General features: G+C 39.0%; 1 protein-coding gene across 2 annotated transcripts in view; it reads right to left on the reverse strand.

Annotated features, from left to right (window-relative positions):
- The window catches only part of LOC110376916 (sorbitol dehydrogenase), a 36,286-nt gene extending 22,875 nt beyond the window's left edge, over positions 1 to 13,411 (reverse strand). Inside the window, exons 1-8 of one of the 2 annotated variants that reach the window (XM_049846110.2) lie at positions 13,254 to 13,410; positions 12,531 to 12,564; positions 11,199 to 11,332; positions 6,454 to 6,644; positions 5,903 to 6,087; positions 5,299 to 5,477; positions 4,910 to 5,031; positions 3,811 to 4,589 (exon numbers count right to left, since the gene is read on the reverse strand). In XM_049846110.2, coding sequence (XP_049702067.2) covers positions 4,412 to 4,589; positions 4,910 to 5,031; positions 5,299 to 5,477; positions 5,903 to 6,087; positions 6,454 to 6,644; positions 11,199 to 11,332; positions 12,531 to 12,564; positions 13,254 to 13,307 — 1,077 coding nt within the window. In that variant the 5' untranslated portion in view covers positions 13,308 to 13,410 and the 3' untranslated portion in view covers positions 3,811 to 4,411. Of the gene's footprint in view, positions 1 to 3,810; positions 4,590 to 4,909; positions 5,032 to 5,298; positions 5,478 to 5,902; positions 6,088 to 6,453; positions 6,645 to 11,198; positions 11,333 to 12,530; positions 12,565 to 13,253 lie in introns of those variants that run through there. The other variant, XM_064038929.1, reaches the window with a different exon arrangement.
- Between the last annotated feature and the right edge of the window lie 73 nt (positions 13,412 to 13,484).

Below are 13,484 nucleotides of genomic sequence, written 5' to 3' on the forward strand. Positions count from 1 at the left end.
TAAATTTAAAACTACAGTAATTAACTAAATACGTTATAAGGCGCGAGGCGCTCAGGGCGTGTACGTTATGCACGGCTAGCAACTAGACGCTAAATGCGTTTAAACGGTTTAAAACCACGCGACAAATGACGAACGGGGAGCGAGCTGCGTGGGACGTTCGGAGCATTCCCGCATGAACATGTCCTAACATGTTTGTTCAGTTACTTTCCGACCTCGCTACATTTGTTTATTGTTTAGACTAGGCCATACCAGTTTATCCTAGAGTGTGCGTATTGATATTAGGATCAACTAGTTTTGCCTAGCCTAAACTGGTCCGTCCTATCGGGCTTAGGACAAATTAGTTTGGACTAGGCTATAATAGTTAATCCTAACGCGTATAGGAAGAACTAGTTGAGCCTAGGCAAAACTGGTTTGTCCTAAAATCGGGTTCGGCCGGTAACATATACACTGCGGATCTTGCGCACGCGTTGCAAGCTTGTATGTACATCGCACTCAAAAGAAGATTGTTTTTAGTTCATTTTACTTCGATAAATAAGTATTGATTTTAACTGCAATTGTTACCAAAAGAAGATTATTTTAAGTTTGTTTTAAATTAATACATAAGTATTGATTTTAACTACAATTGTTACCGAAAGATTATTTTTAGTAGTTTAATAAGAGAGATCTTTAAAATGTAACCTGTTTTTTATTCAAAATCCTGAGCTATGACTAGATTTGCTAAATCCGGCCGGAATCCTGAGAAGAGTCGAAAAATCCTGAAATCTCAGGACAAATCCTGAGATATGGTAACCCTACTTGCGATCGATCTGCTATTTTGGTCTATACGGTAATTTGCTCTACAATCATATTGCAATCGTAAATCATTTGCAGACAAAATGAGTCATTATTGAATGACAGAAAAGTGTGATTGCCACATACGATTCAATCTTAATTGAGTCGGGATTGAATCTCAGTCGAGCGTGAATCGTATGACGCTTAAGTAAAATTAGGAGAATCGGAAACCCCAGGAAAAACTGAAAGAACCTTTTGATTCAAAACCTTCGTTTTGGTAGCTCCGATCTAAACCGACGCAGCTGACACCAGACGTATGGACAGATGATAGGAGTATTAATTCAAACAATACACTTACTAACTCTAAACATGGTCGGGTATTACAGCGCTTCAGCACTGGCGGATGTTCCTCTCGTTTTTCCTTTTTTATTGTAAAATCTGTCGATCAGTTTTTAACGTCATTTTTGTACCTGGCCGTCGCATGTTTGCTTTGGTGGTGGTGATGTGGTGGCCATTATTTCGCCAAGGATCGGGATTCCAAGCATCTTCTTAACAGGGCATTGGCCCAAAACTAAACATTTTCCGCCTAACATTCTCGTATCTCTATAACTATTATCGTATCTCGTATCTCGTATCTCTATAAACGCGCCATTTCACCGAAGACCTGCCAGACCTGCCAGAAGTCAGCAGTGGCGAAATCGAGATCGCTCTGAGACAGCTCAAAAATGGAAAAGCCCCTGGCGAGGATGGCATTACAACAGAGCTATTAAAAGCAGGAGGAAAGCCCGTACTGGGGGAGCTCCAGAAGCTTTTTAATGCCGTCCTGTTTGAAGGGAGAACTCCAGAGGCGTGGAGTAGGAGTGTTGTCGTCCTGTTCTTCAAAAAGGGAGACAAAACCCAGCTGAAGAACTATCGACCCATTTCCCTCCTAAGCCACGTATATAAGCTGTTCTCAAGAGTGATCACGAACCGACTTGCGCGAAGACTCGACGAATTCCAACCACCGGAGCAGGCTGGGTTTCGAGCGGATACGGCACCATAGACCACATCCACACAGTGCGGCAGATTATACAGAAGACCGAAGAGTATAATCAGCCCCTGTGTCTAGCATTTGTGGACTATGAGAAGGCCTTTGACTCGGTTGAAATCTGGTCTGTTCTGGAGTCCCTGCAGCGTTGTCAAGTAGATTGGCGATACATCCAAGTGATGAGATGTCTCTACGAAGCCGCTACAATGTCCGTCCAAGTACAAAATCAGCAAACAAGGCCCATACCGTTGCATCGAGGAGTGAGACAAGGGGATGTTATTTCCCCGAAACTGTTCACTAATGCAATGGAGGATATGTTCAAGACGCTGAACTGGAAAGGACGTGGCATCAACATCAATGGCGAACACATCTCTCACTTGCGATTTGCTGACGATATCGTCATCATGGCAGAAACGCTGCAGGACCTACAACAAATGCTGAACGACCTGGCTGAATCTTTCTACGCATCGGCCTACGGATGAACTTGGACAAAACCAAGGTCATGTTCAATGAACATGTTCTACCGGAACCGATTGCGATACACGGCGCCGTTCTCGAAGTTGTTCGGAAATATGTATACCTCGGGCAGACATTGCAGTTAGGTAGAAACAACTTTGAGGACGAGGTGAATAGGAGAATTCAGTTGGGTTGGGCTGCATTTGGGAAGCTACGTCGAGTCCTAACATCGTCGATCCCACAGTGCCTAAAGACGAAAGTCTTCAATCAGTGCGTCCTACCTGTCATGACTTACGGAGCCGAAACGTGGACACTGACGGTACGGCTGGTCCACAAGTTTAAAGTCGCTCAGCGGGCTATGGAAAGGGCTATGCTTGGCATTTCTCTGAGGGATCGCATCAGAAATGAGGTAATCCGTCAGAGAACCAAGGTCATCGACATAGCCCACCGAATCAGCAAGCTGAAGTGGCAGTGGGCTGGCCATATTAGCCGAAGAACCGATAACCGTTGGGGTAAACGAGTTCTAGAGTGGAGACCACGCCTCGGCAAGCGTAGTGTAGGACGTCCTCAGGCACGGTGGAGTGATGACTTGCGCAAGACGGCTGGCAGGAGCTGGATGCGAGTAGCCGAAAATCGATCTCAGTGGCGTGCACTTGGAGAGGCCTATGTCCAGCAGTGGACTGCGATAGGCTGATGATGATGATAACTATTATATTACCTGCCTATCTTATAATAAACCTACAATTAAGTATTAGGTATATACGTGTGTAAACAATGAACCCCATATCAAATAATTAAACAAAGTTAATAAATATAAAATTAACCACGAGACTTGAGATTACGTAGTTTGTAACCTAGTATTTCGCAATAAATGTTTATGATGTTATCAAGCTAAATTGTCAGGTGAGCTTGGTTGTATGTAAGGCATTACAATTATACCTATCAGGTGACTAAATATTATGTTTTACTCTATGTCAAATACTAGGTGACCGATATCTAATCTAGCAAATATTAAAATTTTAGTTTTGTTTGTTTGTTTGCTTGAACGTGCTAATCTGATGAACTACTGATCCGATTTTAAAAATGCCAAATTAAGTAGTATGGAAGTACTAGCAAGTGTTACACCCATACTTAATCTTTTTTGACATATAATCTAGGTAGCCTTTCTCGAGAGCCTCAGCTATTAGCAAGCTCTATACCTACAGAGTCCCAGAATTTTGTAAGGATTGCGACATCAGCATACTTCAGCTCTCCTGGGACATCATCATCATCATCATCTCAGCCATAGGACGTCCACTGCTGAACATAGGCCTCCCCCTTAGATCCCCACAGATGCCTGTTGGAGGCGACCTGCTTCCAGCGTCTTCCGGCGACCTTTGTAAGGCCGTCTGTCCACCTTGTTGGTGGACGTCCTACGCTGCGCTTGCTAGTCCGTGGTCTCCACAGTCCACTCTAGCACTTTTTGGCCCCATCGGCCATCTGCTCTGCGAGCAATATGGCCTCCTGGGACAACTTGATGATTATTATCGTTTAATGGAGGGAAATAAAACTACACATTTATAAAAAACTATATAGCTTTATTATAAAAATATTTTAATTCCTTTCATTTGTACTTCCTTATTTATTAGACGAGGTACTTTTTTCTGTTCGTCTCAATATCTGCTTTTCATTTAAAAGCTTTTTTTTATAAAACAGCCTTAAATCAACATTTTTAATATTTACTTATAAATAACAGTTTCATGATTAATAATAAGTATAACAACAAATACAAAATATCTACATCCAATAATTCGGCTTTTTACCATTCAAAGAGGTACAGGAAAACTTTAGGACAGTGCTAAGATACATAGCTATTTTTACATTAACGTAAAACAGCACGGAAACACCACGTAAAGTAGCTGGCAGTAAAAAAAAATGGTGGCAAAATACAATTTGTTTTCCAATTTCAAAAGTCTGTACATTTCATATTGCAGCCTATCGATTCGAACTCTTACCGAAAAAACATTTTGTTAAATTACATTCCAACATTTCATTACGTACTCTACTATCCGTCAGGACCTCAATTTTCAATTCATTTTATCATAAAGTTAACACCCATAAAAGTAATAATCGATAAAGAGTTCAAATCGAGAAGCTAATTAATCGATAAACTTGTGTCTAGAACTTCTTGGGGTTGTTAGCGTCTCTGGGCTGCACGTGTATCATGACCTTGATGCCGGCGCCCTGCCGCGCCACCTCGTAGGCCTCGAGCGTCTGCTCCATGCTGAAGTGGTGCGTCACCAGCGGCTTCACGTTGATCTTGCCGCTCGCTACCATGTTTAGCGCGATGGGATATCTGTGGGTGACAGTTTTGTTAGCTTTTGGAAAAACTTTGGGAGTTTCAAAGAGATTCACCCTTTTACATTGTGTTGTTGGAGAGAATGGACTAATTGATTTAACTTAACTTTGAAAAGCCTAGCTTCCTAAGATCGGTCTAAAATTTAGGCAATCTGTCGAATTTGGTACATAATTCTGTAAAGAATTGAAATTCTCAATACATCTAGTTTTCCATTTTGGTTTCAAGTAGTCAATCAAGACTCGATACATCATTTTGCCTCTAATAGACATTTTGACTTAATATTCCATGATAAAGCTACATAGAAGAATATTACATACTCGTTAACATATCGGAAGACGCCGCGGATGTCGACCTCCCTGGCGAGCGTGCCGGCGAGCGGCACCGTCTGCTCCGGCGCACCCATGCCGACTAGCACTGCCACGCCGCCTGACTTCGTCGCCTGGGAACGAAACATAAGATTTACTTAGTTTAGTAGGATATGCAGGAAAAATCCATGAAGAGATGGTGTTTTCATGGTGAAGATCGGACTGTTTTAAAGGATCGTCTTATGAGATTGCATGGCGTAGATATTCATTTAATCACAGTAACTATCTCGATGATTTCTTCATACACATCAGTAGACTACAGATGATCCCAACATCTTCAGTTTCGACTAGTCAGACCAAGATCAATCACATATTATATTCTTTAATGTTTAGTTCCTCACCAATAAGGCCATTCTGACAGAAGCCTGAGCACCACTAGCGTCGAACGACACATCAGGGTGTTCTCCCAGCAGTTCCTGTATCTTCTTGACGAGTTCCGGCTCGTTGGAGTCGCGCGTCACCAGGAGTGTGTGGTCTGCTCCCAGCTGCTTCGCGAAGTCTAACCGCGACTGGAATATGTCTGTGGAAGAATGTGGGGTTTCGATTATGGGGTTCGGGTTGGATAGTGCGTTTGGAGTGATTGATAAGCGTAAAAAGCATATTATGTAATGATCATCATAATAGATTTAAACTAGGATCCTATATTCGACAAAAAAATATTGGAATACCTATATGTTTTTGGTTTGTTTTATTTTAGCTGGAGAGCAATATCGGGACCGGCACTTTACTTAAAATGGAACTTAGGTACTTAAGGCACCAGTTTTGTGTTACTCGAACTCATATGAATATCTAATCGATCGGTACCTATCCTTAGACTAAGTGACTATTGACTTTAGAAGAACTGAATAAATTACGGTGAGCCCACACGATTGGCTTTATACAATGTTCAACCGCAAACGCGTCGTACCCCTAGAGTTCTGAAGTCAGCTACAAAAATCACCTTACCTGTTATCAGTACTTTGCTGGCACCCATAGCCTTAGCCGACAGCATGGTGAGCAAACCAATAGGTCCGGCACCTAGCACCAGCACGATGTGTCCGCCCGTGAGGTTGGCGCGGCGGCACGCGTGGATGCCCACTGATAGCGGCTCGAGTAGGGCACCCTCTTCCATGGTCACGTGGTCTGGGAGTCTGGGGGGGCAGAGGTAATGTTAGTCGAACCAGCCGTAAAGAAGTTGTATAGGAATAGATGAGGTGATCTAAATGCAATTGTTTAGGTTGCATTACACATAACGTAGAACTTTTGAATGAACTGAGAAATAAGACCGTTTTGCTTCTGGAGCTTGGCAAAATTGACGAAAAGGTAGATTATTAGTAGCATTTTCTACTGGTTTATTTTAATGAAGTGTAAACCCTCTTCATCTGCAGGCATAATCAGCCTGAAAAGTTCCCACTGGAGTGATTGCTAGAAGGTGTAGGTTTGCAAGTCGCTTGCAGCATGCTTGACAAAAGTATTAAAAGGTTCCAAATACGAAAGAACTGAAAAAAAATACAAACTTGTAACAGAAGTCAGCAGCATGTTTGTAATATCTAACAAGGTTGCCGTGGACGGGCGGAGTGGCACAGAACAGCATATCAGGACACAGATGGTAGCGGCCGGTCTTGCAGAACTCACAGTAGCGGCACGGCACGCCGGGCTCGATCGCCACGCGGTCTCCCACCTTCAGGTTCTTCACTTTGGCACCGAGCTGGAAAGATGAGGATAAGTTATTGAATTAGGTTGTTTTATAGATGATGATCATTAATAAATCGTCGTATAAAATCCTAAATGTTCATTTAATAATTTGTTAGACATTTATGCTATTGGAAGGTAAAAGCTGTGTTGAACTTTTGATTTCTGGTGTAGGTTTCCATATACCAAAATATCAGTTTTTTTTCTGCAGAGTTAATAGAGTGTTAACATTCTTTAATCATAATTTGAATATGCAATTTGAAAGGACAATTTAATAACAAGAACTTGATTTCCTATATATCACAGTCCAACCTTGTCTGGCTGTTAGAAATTATTACGAACTGGTCTAAACTGGTAGCAATCTATTTCTGGCGTTCAATTAAGAGGCGTTTGCATTGTATGGCTACACACAATTTGCTTGACTACTTCATGTGTAACTAGCTGAATGTTTTTCTTAAGGACTCAAAAATATAATACGGATAAGATGGCAACATCCACAGTTGGATGGACAGATAGATTTTGTCGAATCGTTTTTGGGAACGGTTACTTCATTTAACTTACAATAACACATGAATTCATGCTTATTTGCCTCAAAGTAAATGCAGATTTTCCTGTGCTATTTTGGATTTCCAATTGTATTTTCCTCTTGAGTAAGTTATTTACCTTGACAATCAGAAAGTGCTCTAAGATACGCCTACTACAAATTCGTAGTAGGTACCTACTTGTAATGTTATAATCTATATTATTTCCCTATCTTGTTATTTGTTTGCATCATGTAGTGTACTTATTAAGTGCTATCAATCATTATCACTCAATTAAATTGCTGAGTACATTATTATGATAATCATCACAAGTCGCGGAAAAACAAATACTTGAACATCTCTGCCGCATTCTAATTTTAAAGTGCCTAATGGTTACATTATGTCCAATCATGATTTCTTAGCACTTTTTTTTAAATGCTATAATAACTAGTAAAAATAAAAACTTTACTGGTCCTTTTTTGTTATTTGCGTTACAAAGGCTACCAACATCATTATTATGTGTTGCAAATTCACATAGCTTAAGAATCGTGACCACTATAGTGTTACAATGTGAAGGTCAAACGATACGGGATAACGTTACAGTTATCAATTGACTGATAAGCGCCGGTTGCCCAATCGTCGCTTGCGCACCATGACGTATAAAGTTCAAACTAATATACCCACATAGCACGGCCAAGGTCCAAGTTCACCGTCCGTTTTCTTAAAAAGCCTAAGTATACTCTTTTCCTTCTCGTCTCAATCCATCCTAAGGTTGTCTGGAAGAGATCTTTTTAGCGATAAGACCGCCCATTATGTCACCTACTTTAACTAGATTAAGATCAAAAATGTCAAATTGTTCTAATAAAGTATATCTATCTATACTATGAATTTTGCGTTCTTTTTTAAAGAACACCGATGTTCTAAGCAAAACGGACGTTTATCGTTTTGGTGAATTTGGACCTAGATGAGGATATGTTGACTAGCTATACCTGGTTAAATCGCCTGTTCAGGAGTCGCAAATACGTTCATGAAATAAATAGGTACAAAGTTACTAACAGACAGATTGCAGCCGTTTTAACGACCAGCTAACTGGGTGAAACGTGACTTCAGTAATAACCGCAAACTTTGTCATAGGTACGTATTGGTTTTACATCATACAAACAGACTTTATTATCTTTTCATATAAAAAAGTGCCTTGACGACAAAAACTAAGTAAGTAGGTAAACAATTTACTTATAAGGCCGATCGGAATGTAAAGAGGCCATTAAACTTTATCTTGAACTAATATTGATAGTAATGAGTTTTCAGTTGACATTGGTATTGAGGTCAATGTCCTGTGATTAGGAAACTCGGATGATCTTGGTTTGATACCAGATGGAGTGGTTGAAAGAGCTATTGCCGTGTATCGACCGACACTCGACAGTGTCGATAGGCGAAATAGCTTTATGGGTTTTTGAACTTTCCACACGGCACGTAAATCTTTCAGGCGCTATTTTCTATTTCCATTGCCATCCACTATTAATTATAGTACCTAAGTACTTATTGGTATTACAGATGACCTAGGCTTTGGTTATCTGATCGAGCGGTCAAATAATAAACCTATTCTCGATAACTTACAGGTTACGAGCATCGACCCTAGTAATCAATATCTTATTGCTTTCTTTATTATACCAAGGGTTATCTTTCAGTAACTCACGGATTATCATTATTTACGCAGGTAGTCTTAATGCTTATATCACAACCTTTTTATTCTTTTCATTATCAAGTAATCGCTAAGTTATTTCGACCAATATATTGTCAGTCGAAACTTTTCAGAGTGCAAATATGCCAATTCGCTAACTCTAGCAATATCTTACTAATAGTAGTTGATTGTAATATATTCATGGTAATAAGTTCCATAATTGGAACCATAATGCAAAGCATCTAATTAAAGAGCGATCAAAGTCGGTTTCTGCCCGCAGGTTCACCCGCATTGCTTACCTACCCAAAAACTTAAAAAAATAAGTATAAACAATTATTTCGACATAAATTCTAATCAGTTACAAACAAAGAACATAATTAAATAACTGCAGTTAAAATTCATGAAAACCCGTTATCCCGCACGGCATTCGTGTTAATTAAGACTGTAATGCATGCAGTCTTTATCAAATACAGGCCGTATACTTTTATTTTTGGTATGGTAAGGTATAAGGCATATGTATATTAGTTTAAGGTCTCTAAGGGCCATAGTCGCCTGATAATAAAGGTTTAAAATATAAGTATATAAATTGCATAGTTCTCTTTTGTCAACTGCATTGCAGCTCTGACTGAGGATCAATAACTTTAGTCGCTGTCTTGTCTGGCAGCTCAGTACTACATCTACAATACTTTTCAATAAGGGTATGAATTCATGGAACGCTTTTGGATCACGAAAAATATTGTTTCTTGAAAACTAAAATCGAGTGTTAAAAATTCCTGCATGAATAATGTTTCTTGCTTAGGTCTTCTACTGAAAATACGGAATTTTAAAAAGTCATGCCTATTATAAAATAATGTCCCTAGGTATGTTTGGTCAGTGAAGAAATGCAAATAGGCCATTGACGTCTTCGAAACATATTATGTAAAACTGAAGTACCTACGTAAACAAACAGTTTTGCATGTTTTTGATCGCCACTTACGTACCTACCTAGTAACTATTTACTTGGTAACATAAGTGCCAAATCAAATGACCTGACTTGGCTGCTGTTTGGATCATCTTTCATAGATGTAAAGGCCATTGACTGATGAATTGTCGCCACAAATAAAGTATGGAAATCTATTTGCGAATTTTCTGTAAATAACAGCGACGTAAGATTTTTTTTGACAAACCCATCATCATTGAATCTATTTGAATAAGAACCTGAATCTGGAGATCAGATCAGGGTTGGTCAGATTATTTGAGGACGGGTTAACATTCTCAATGTGATAATGTCTGGAGAATTTGAACTATGTCCAATCTAAAAAATCCGGTCCTGATTCGTAAAACATTAAAAAACGTCCAGCTAATATCATTAGCCTCAGCTAAAAATTGTCTAAATTAGCCGTTCGAATTCTGTGCAAGCCAAACCTGCTGTGAAGTTCAGGGTCATACAAGGCGACGACAGCGTGAATATAAATAGGCATCACGTGTGACCGTAGGTGTGTCCGTCAGTCCGTATCTACGCGATACGTAGTAACACACCTCCAAAACACAGCAAGCTTGTTCAGCGGACATTTTGATAAAAAATTAACTAACCGGACTTTATGAATTTGTCGCCGACCTTGGTGGAATGTTAAGGCCACATGTGCTAATATTTGCAGAATAATAATTTCGGTGTTACTTTCAAATTTGGCGATGTCAAGACATTTTTGAAACGTCGACTACACTACACTTTACATTTTTCGCGTAGTTATTTATTTTCTTGGTTATATCTAACCAGTTATTCTACTACGCATTATTTTGAGCATAAACAATAACTTTACATTTTCGAAATGTTGCATTGTGACTGATTTTCAGTCTTGACTACTCCCTCGTCTATAAAATTAAATAACAATGTGGTGATAAAACAAATTGTCGTCATGCACACGGACGGTCGCTATGCATGTGGCAATGCATGCCAGCCGGCGAGAATGTGCACTCGTTCAGACGGTCCAAAAATAATCGTCATAATAACGTCTCAACAACTATAGTGATCCCATTCCACAATGTTACGTTATAATCATCGGCGAGGATATTGAGCCCTGACCTTCACCTGCGCAGAAGTGATTTATTGGTTTATTAAGTGTACAGTGCGCAAAGCGATCCCCACTCTTCCTCCGAGAGCTCATTATCCGTGCCGATAACTATAAATCGAATATCATAGCTAGTAACATGTCTTCACCTGCTGCTTATAGCTGACCATTGCCTTTTGGCCTTATGAAATAACTATCATCAAAATGATACTGTAAGCCCTGCGTCTAATGCATGAAAGAAACAGTCACAAACGAATGAATTTCTTCTATCAAGACTCACAAAACCTGTCAGTGCTGTGAAGTTCTTTTGGAAAACTTACCTTAGCGACGACTCCCGAAGCCTCGTGTCCCATGATCATGGGCTCTTTGAGTACGAAGTGTCCACAAGCGCCGCTCTGCCAGTAGTGCACATCAGACCCACAGATGCCGACACAGTCCATGCGGAGTAGCACCTCTGTTCATGAAAAAGAAAATCATCTGGTAAATAATTACTATAGTTATGTGTTTGAAGATGGAGATAAATAACTTGTAAGAAGAAATTATTAGTATTTAGCGGTTGAAATTATGTTTACGACATACTTCGAGATACAAAGTTCATTTACGTGTTCATCGAGTAAGTACCGACCTTTAATCAGAATTGAACGTTTTATGATGATTTTGAAAGTTTTATGTTCTGCAGTGAGCGGTCTATTGGATTAGATTAGCATCAACGTGTATATATCTATGTAGATAGATAGATATAGTTGATGTCGATAGGTACAGTTCGATTCTTGATCTAATTTATTCTACATAATTATCTGTTTCAATGTGTTTTGTTTGTTCGACACAAGTTTTGGGTTGCATTGAGTAGGGATCCCATAACATTGTCGTTACGCCAAACAAAGTGCAAAATAGCATACTAATGTGCGCAGTACGTGCCTTGGAAGAGTCTTGTGTCCAGCTTCCAGCATATAATTGATACCACATGACAGACTGTCATTGACAGTGATGATGAATTGTTCCAAAAAAACTTGAAGCTATACTGGTTATAATCAGTACTTTCATAATTTTGGTCGTCTTTAGATAAGATATCGGCCGATACTACAGCTTACTATTATAATTGCCGTCGCTAACATCTGATTAAGAGCTTATAAACTAATTAAAGTAACTTGGTAGGTATCACGTAAAACATTATCATACTTATACTGAATTGCTTTAGTAGAAATTGTTTGTGCTAGGAGTGTCGCGTAGAACGTCTATTTGTTCATCAACTAGAATTGATTAAAGTGCCTAATGACAGTCGTAACTTATATGACTTTATTGTCTGTTTGCATATGACTGTTTATACGTATTTATGTGGTGGATGATAATGACTACTGCAATCAACGTCATCAACATTCACAAAAGCTATTTTCTAATTTCACGAATTTTGATGCCTAGTCTGTCTAGTTGACACATGAAACATTTTTTATTTGGGAACCTAACTTTTTACTAATCTGTTGACTGTGGTTATGGTCTAATCGCAATTCAGCTTCCTAAGTTACCTTTCGTCGAGGTAAGAGGTAGGGAATTACTTAGGTATCTAAAATTAATGCAACAACACAAGAACTAAAAAAAATGGTAATCAATCAGTGATTATGATTAATTACACAAAATTAAGTTTGAAAACTCACCATCGTCAGCAATTTCTGGTATCGGCGTTTGCACCTGAGGAAAAAGCGAGTCATAATTAACGAAGGATAGAAGATATCATTAGATTACATTAAATTGCACAAGATAATATTCTTGACAGACTAATCACAAAAAAATTGTTGCTTTAATTAATCTTTAACTGAATTAAACTCAAATTTTATCAATTTCTATTTCAAAATATGAGGCAACATAACTTTTAAACAGTGGGTTAAAAAAAAGGGAAGGTATTTGGAATTAATATAAATAATAATAACAACAGCAGAGACAATTGCTAAATATATGTTTTTCTTGCCCGTTGCGTAAGCCGTCCACTATGTTAAAACTAGGAAAACAACATTGGATAACTGGTCTATCTGCTGATTTCATAAGTAGGTATATTGTTTACCGCACAAAATGATCGATAAGGTTAAATAAACAAACTATTATCTTAACTATTGATCCAATAACAATAATTGTAAGAAATATTCCATTGCGAGAGATTACAACGGTTCTTTGGCAGAAGTATCGATCGTGAACTTAAGAACAGCTGGACAACACTATATTTAGCTTAAGAATTTATTAAAATTCGCACGTAGTGAACTTTAGAACACGACAATTAATTTAAATATCCAAATCAATTATTGAACGACTATATTCAACTCATATTTTTTTAAATAAAGTAATCATTATGAAAACTTCTATGTTATTGTTATTATTTGACTTACCAGCTGTAAATCCTTAGGTTTATTGAGAACTGCGGTAAGATTGTCCGTGGCCATTTTGACGTGCGCTGTGCTCGGTGTCCAGTGATCAACTGTTTGAGTTTGAGCGTAAGGTCGAGTCAAGGAGGGGGGCTGATTAAAGAAGCAAGTTGAATGGGGCAATGCGCCAATATGACATGTTTGTGGGCCGGAGGTGTGTCCGTCTGTGCGTAAACTCTGTTGTTTAGCGTAGTA

The sequence above is a fragment of the Helicoverpa armigera genome, chromosome 17, assembly GCF_030705265.1.
Source record: "Helicoverpa armigera isolate CAAS_96S chromosome 17, ASM3070526v1, whole genome shotgun sequence".
Lineage (NCBI taxonomy): Eukaryota > Metazoa > Arthropoda > Insecta > Lepidoptera > Noctuidae > Helicoverpa > Helicoverpa armigera.